General features: G+C 38.7%; 1 protein-coding gene across 2 annotated transcripts in view; it reads left to right on the top strand.

Annotated features, from left to right (window-relative positions):
- LOC102207637 (zinc-binding protein A33-like) overlaps positions 1–2889 on the top strand; it is an 8049-nt gene extending 5160 nt beyond the window's left edge. Inside the window, exons 2-7 of one of the 2 annotated variants that reach the window (XM_005745557.2) lie at positions 13–526; positions 661–756; positions 838–1068; positions 1169–1191; positions 1346–1464; positions 1593–2889. In XM_005745557.2, coding sequence (XP_005745614.1) covers positions 125–526; positions 661–756; positions 838–1068; positions 1169–1191; positions 1346–1464; positions 1593–2101 — 1380 coding nt within the window. In that variant the 5' untranslated portion in view covers positions 13–124 and the 3' untranslated portion in view covers positions 2102–2889. Of the gene's footprint in view, positions 1–10; positions 527–660; positions 757–837; positions 1069–1168; positions 1192–1323; positions 1465–1592 lie in introns of those variants that run through there. The other variant, XM_005745558.2, reaches the window with a different exon arrangement.
- Positions 2890–4783: the final 1894 nt, after the last annotated feature.

A 4783-nucleotide genomic window follows, 5' to 3' on the forward strand; every position in this document is an offset into this window, starting at 1 on the left:
ATAGTTGTTAAGGTCAGTTAATAAGAGTTTTTGAAGCTGCTTCAACCGTGAGTACTAAATTTGAGCAAACTGGAGTGACTCTTTGAAAGTGAAAGTAAGGCTGCTTAAGGAAAAAAACGACAAAATGGCTTCTAATGTATCACAGTCTGAGCTGGACTGCACCTGCCCTGTTTGTTGTGATATATTTAAGGATCCTGTTGTCTTGCTGTGTGGTCACAGCTTCTGTAAGTACTGTCTTGAGGAGTGGTGGAGGCAGAGTAGCCTTCAGGCTTGCCCGGTCTGTAAAGAAATATTTCCTATGTCTCGGGCACCACGTAACCTGGCACTGAGAAATCTCTCTGACAACCTAAGAAGAGAGAGGAGTCAGGCTGCATCAGCATCTAAGGAGCTCTGCAGCCTGCACAACGAGAAACTCAGACTCTTCTGTCAGGATGACCAGCAGCTCATCTGTGTGGTTTGCAGGGATTCAAAACAACACAAGAAACACAACTGTGTCCCCATCAACGAAGCAGCAGAAGAGCACAGAGTAAGCAGTGCATGGATATTTGTTTTTAATTTGGTAGTTAACAAAAGTTAACAAACGTTTTTTAAATAATCTAAGTGAAACCTAACTAAGTGATCCCCCGTATACTATGTAACAATTATTCACTTTATTTGTAGACTAAAATCAAGATTGAGGTGATGCACTTAAAGAGCAAACTGGGGACATTTGAAGCAGAAAAACTCAGATATGATAAAATGGCTAACCACATTAAGGTAAGTTACAGACATACAATGCTATTGAAGCTTAAGCAAACATTGTATCTTGTCTTCCATCAGAATTGTGTTTCTCCTCAGCTCCAGGCCCAGGATACAGAGAAGACCATCAAAGGAGAGTTTCAGAAGCTTTACCAGTTCCTGAGAGCAGAGGAAGCTGGGAGGATAGATGCAGTGAGGAGGGAGGCAGCACTCAAGAGTCAGACAATGAACCTGAAGATCGTAAACATGACTGCTGAGATCTCCTCACTTAGAGACAAAATCAAAACCTTAGAGGGGGAGATGAAAGCTGGAGACATGGCATTTATGATGGTATGTGTGGTAATTAATACTTTTGATTTAAATTTTGCCATCTAACAAAATCTGAAGTACAGATTTTTTAAAAATAATTTCTTTCCTCTTTATTTGATAGAACATCGAATCCACTATGGAGCGGTAAGTATAAGAAACTGCTGGTTAATGATGTATTCAAGTATGAAAATCTGTCCATCATAACCACTCACTTCTCTTTGAGTGACTACATGTGAACAAAAAGGCAAAATAAATAATTTGATTTGTTTTGTTTAGTTTTGTTTGGCCATTCTTTCAGATCTCAGTGCACACTCTCAGATCCAGTCACTCCATCAGGAGCTCTGATCGATGAGGCCAAACACCTTGGGAAACTGCTCTTCTCAGTCTGGATAAAAATGAAGACTCTAATCCAATACAGTAAGCAAAATATTGTTGTTTCTGACTCACCTTTTTGACCTTATATCTGAAGTTCCCGTTGAACATTTTCATTAAATAAAAGAACAGGGTGTTGTACTAACACCTTCTATTTCTGTTTTTCCCCAAAGCTCCTGTAGTTATGGATCCCAACACTTGCTCCCAGGGAATGAGTGTATCAGAACATTTGACTTGTCTAACATCATGTGATTCTACATTATTTCCTGAAAACCCTGAAAGGCTGTACTGCACAGAAATTCTTGGATATGAAAGCTTTAGTTCTGGAAAGCACAGCTGGGATGTAGAGGTAGATGGTCATTGGGCTGTTGGTGTGGCTGCTCGAACCAGTGTTTCTTATTATAAAAAGATCTGGAGCATCCATGTGTGTATTTGCAGTAACATTCTGTTTGAAGTTACACCAGAAGACGACGACAAAGAGGTAATGAAAGATTCACTGCCCCAAAAGGTCAGAGTGAACTTAGATTATGACAAAGGAATACTATCATTTTTTGACCTTGGCCGGAAAGTGCCCGTACGTACCATCAGATACACTTTTACCGAAAAACTCTTTCCATACTTTCGCGGTAAGACAAAAATTCTTCCACCTGAATTGTCAGTAGGGATAAAACAAGTAAAATAGACATTCTGCAAAACTACAAAGTCCTCATAAAATAAGGACTCATTTGAAACTCTCTTTTTTGTAATGTTGTGGATATTTACAATGTAACCAAAATTTTCAGTGATTGAATGTAATAGATATACAGTATTTCCACAATGCCCCATATTGTGGCTAATATCAGTCTACATGTATACATAGTACATGAATGAATGGTTATGAGGTAATACCACATGACAATAGTGTACGACAATCTCGCTCTCCTTTTCAGTCTTTTCACCACTAAAACACTCACATGTATGAATCCACAGCCGTGCTGATACTGAATCTCGGTGGTATTACAGCTGGAATGCCTGCTATGTTTTTTCAACTAATGAAAGAATGAAGAAAAACAAACAGAGGGGCCAAATTAAAAGAGAAAAGGGATCGAGAGAAGAAAACACTGAGGGAGAAAAGGGAAGAATGGAAGAACGGGGCATACGGCTTCATTTAGTCTGGACTCCTCTGCATGTTTTACACGAGTCTGAGTCTGCTTTTGTCAGAGCTAATGAAGGTTCGAGATAGAGAATGACTGACAAGCCTGTTTAACTGTGGTTGTGAGGGAATTATGTTTGAATTACTTTAATTTGAGAAACGTGTATTTTTCAGATTTATATGAAGGGAATTTTACTTTTGCTATTTTGAAAGTTGTTTTAATCATCAGTATATTGTTCATATTTTCTGAGTTAAAATTGATTTGTAAATGTAGAAACGTTACTGCAAACTCAATTGTGACAAATTTCAATTTCTGGAATAAAAATGTGTTTCCTCTATGGTTTGTTGTTGTTGTTGTTGTTGTTGTTTGCTCACACTGTTTTCCCTACACAGTCAATTTCTTTAAAAGTGTAGCAACTGTTTTTCTCTCTCAAAATCTCCTTTAAATAATCAATCATTTGATATTTGAACAGAGAACACCCAGAGCCACTGAGCAGAATATGTCAAATGTTATTTTAAAGGAATTTCTCTTTAAATCAAATCTGAGAACTTTCAAAGCTCAAGCCATTGTTTTTGTAAGTTCGTGGACATTAGTGTTGTCCCAAAACATTACAGAGAAAATCAATAATTTTTTTTTAGCACCAGTTGATTTCCTTAAATAAATTAAGAGGGACATAAATATAATCGTTGTGTGTATATTGTACATGGGATTCAAACATGTAGGTACTTTATGTGAGTGTGCTGTTCATAAATCACTGCGCACAGGTCAGAGGTAAAGAAGCACCGAACTAATGAAGCAGGACAAAGATATCAAAAGTGGAGCAATGATGTTTATGAGATTGACAACACGGCTCCGAGCAGGAGTGGTAACAGTAAGCAGGTCACACGTTTAGATAGGAATAGAAAGAAAACAGACGAGACGAGCAAAGGGAGGGGAGAGATGTGCCACCTGCCCTGAGGTTGGAGACATAAGATCTATAGTACTTCGGACCAGCGCCTCTGTAGTCACACTTGGCTTGGCTTCTGAGGAGATGACAGTGTGTCTCAGTGTATGTGCTCAGTTGGTGATGAAAGAGTTGCAAATGTGCAATACTGTGCCAATTTTCTAAAGAGCCCTTGTGGAGATTTAGATTATTTATCATGTAATACCATCAGGTATCATTTGAGTGACCTCAGATTCAGTCTGCAACATGGAAATGACCTCAAACACGCAGGTTGGTCCTGAATACACTATATGAATAAAATGCCTTATAAAAGTATTGAAAAGTACTAGGCCACACCTCTTGAACTTTGAATCCTGGTCCTAATGCCACAACATCAAGCACCTAACCATACACTGTGCCTTTACAAATATTTGCAAAAGAATGGGTCATTCTAAAGAGCTCAGCAAATACAAGAGTGATACTGTAATATGATGCTAATATTGCCCGTAGATAATCCATTATCAAGTATCAAGTCGTATTAGTGCAGACTCAGCAACAAAGTTACAGAGCGGGTATTGTTATCAGCATAAAAACTGTGCACTGGGAGCTTCATGGCATGGATTCCATGGCTAGGCAGTTCCTATAAATGCAATGTAAGTGGTCCACTACTTTTTCCCTTGTAGTGTAGTTTGAGCGACAAGAAGAAGTTCAGCAACAGACAGTATGGTCTCCACAGAGCCGTGTGTAGTCCCAGACTCACTGAGTCAGGCTCAAACTACACAAAGAGAACTAAGACACATAGAAAAAGCCGGAATCCACAGAACAACTTAAGTATATGCACTGTAAATGGGAGCAAATATCTGTTTTTCTAATTTTTTCACAGTATTATTAAAACCTTTGCACAGTGTCCACAAATGGATAGATGATGGACATACAAATCAGTTAAAATAAGTGGTGGAATAAGAAAAACAGCTATACGCACAACAACCTGTATGCACACGCTACAGTTACTGAAAACACCACAGCAGTCAGTGTACATAAAATAATATATAGATAAATGAGCATGAGCATGGAAACACACATGTGCACTCTTATGCGGTTGTTTTTCCATCTGCTCCTTGTTTTCAGGTCCTTCTTGGTCACTTTTTACTCTTGTTATTGTGGTCTGGATATCTTCAAGAAACAAGACTCCGAGTATAGGATGTTGTCATCTCTCTCTCTCTCCTGCATTATGTTTCGTTTGGAGGCAATCACCGAGAAGAATCTGAGCAGTACGTGTCCTCAGCAATCATAATCATGAACTCCCCAC

This window comes from Pundamilia nyererei, unplaced genomic scaffold, assembly GCF_000239375.1.
Source record: "Pundamilia nyererei isolate P.nyererei 1_Seehausen unplaced genomic scaffold, PunNye1.0 scaffold00161, whole genome shotgun sequence".
Classification (NCBI taxonomy): Eukaryota; Metazoa; Chordata; class Actinopteri; order Cichliformes; family Cichlidae; genus Pundamilia; species Pundamilia nyererei.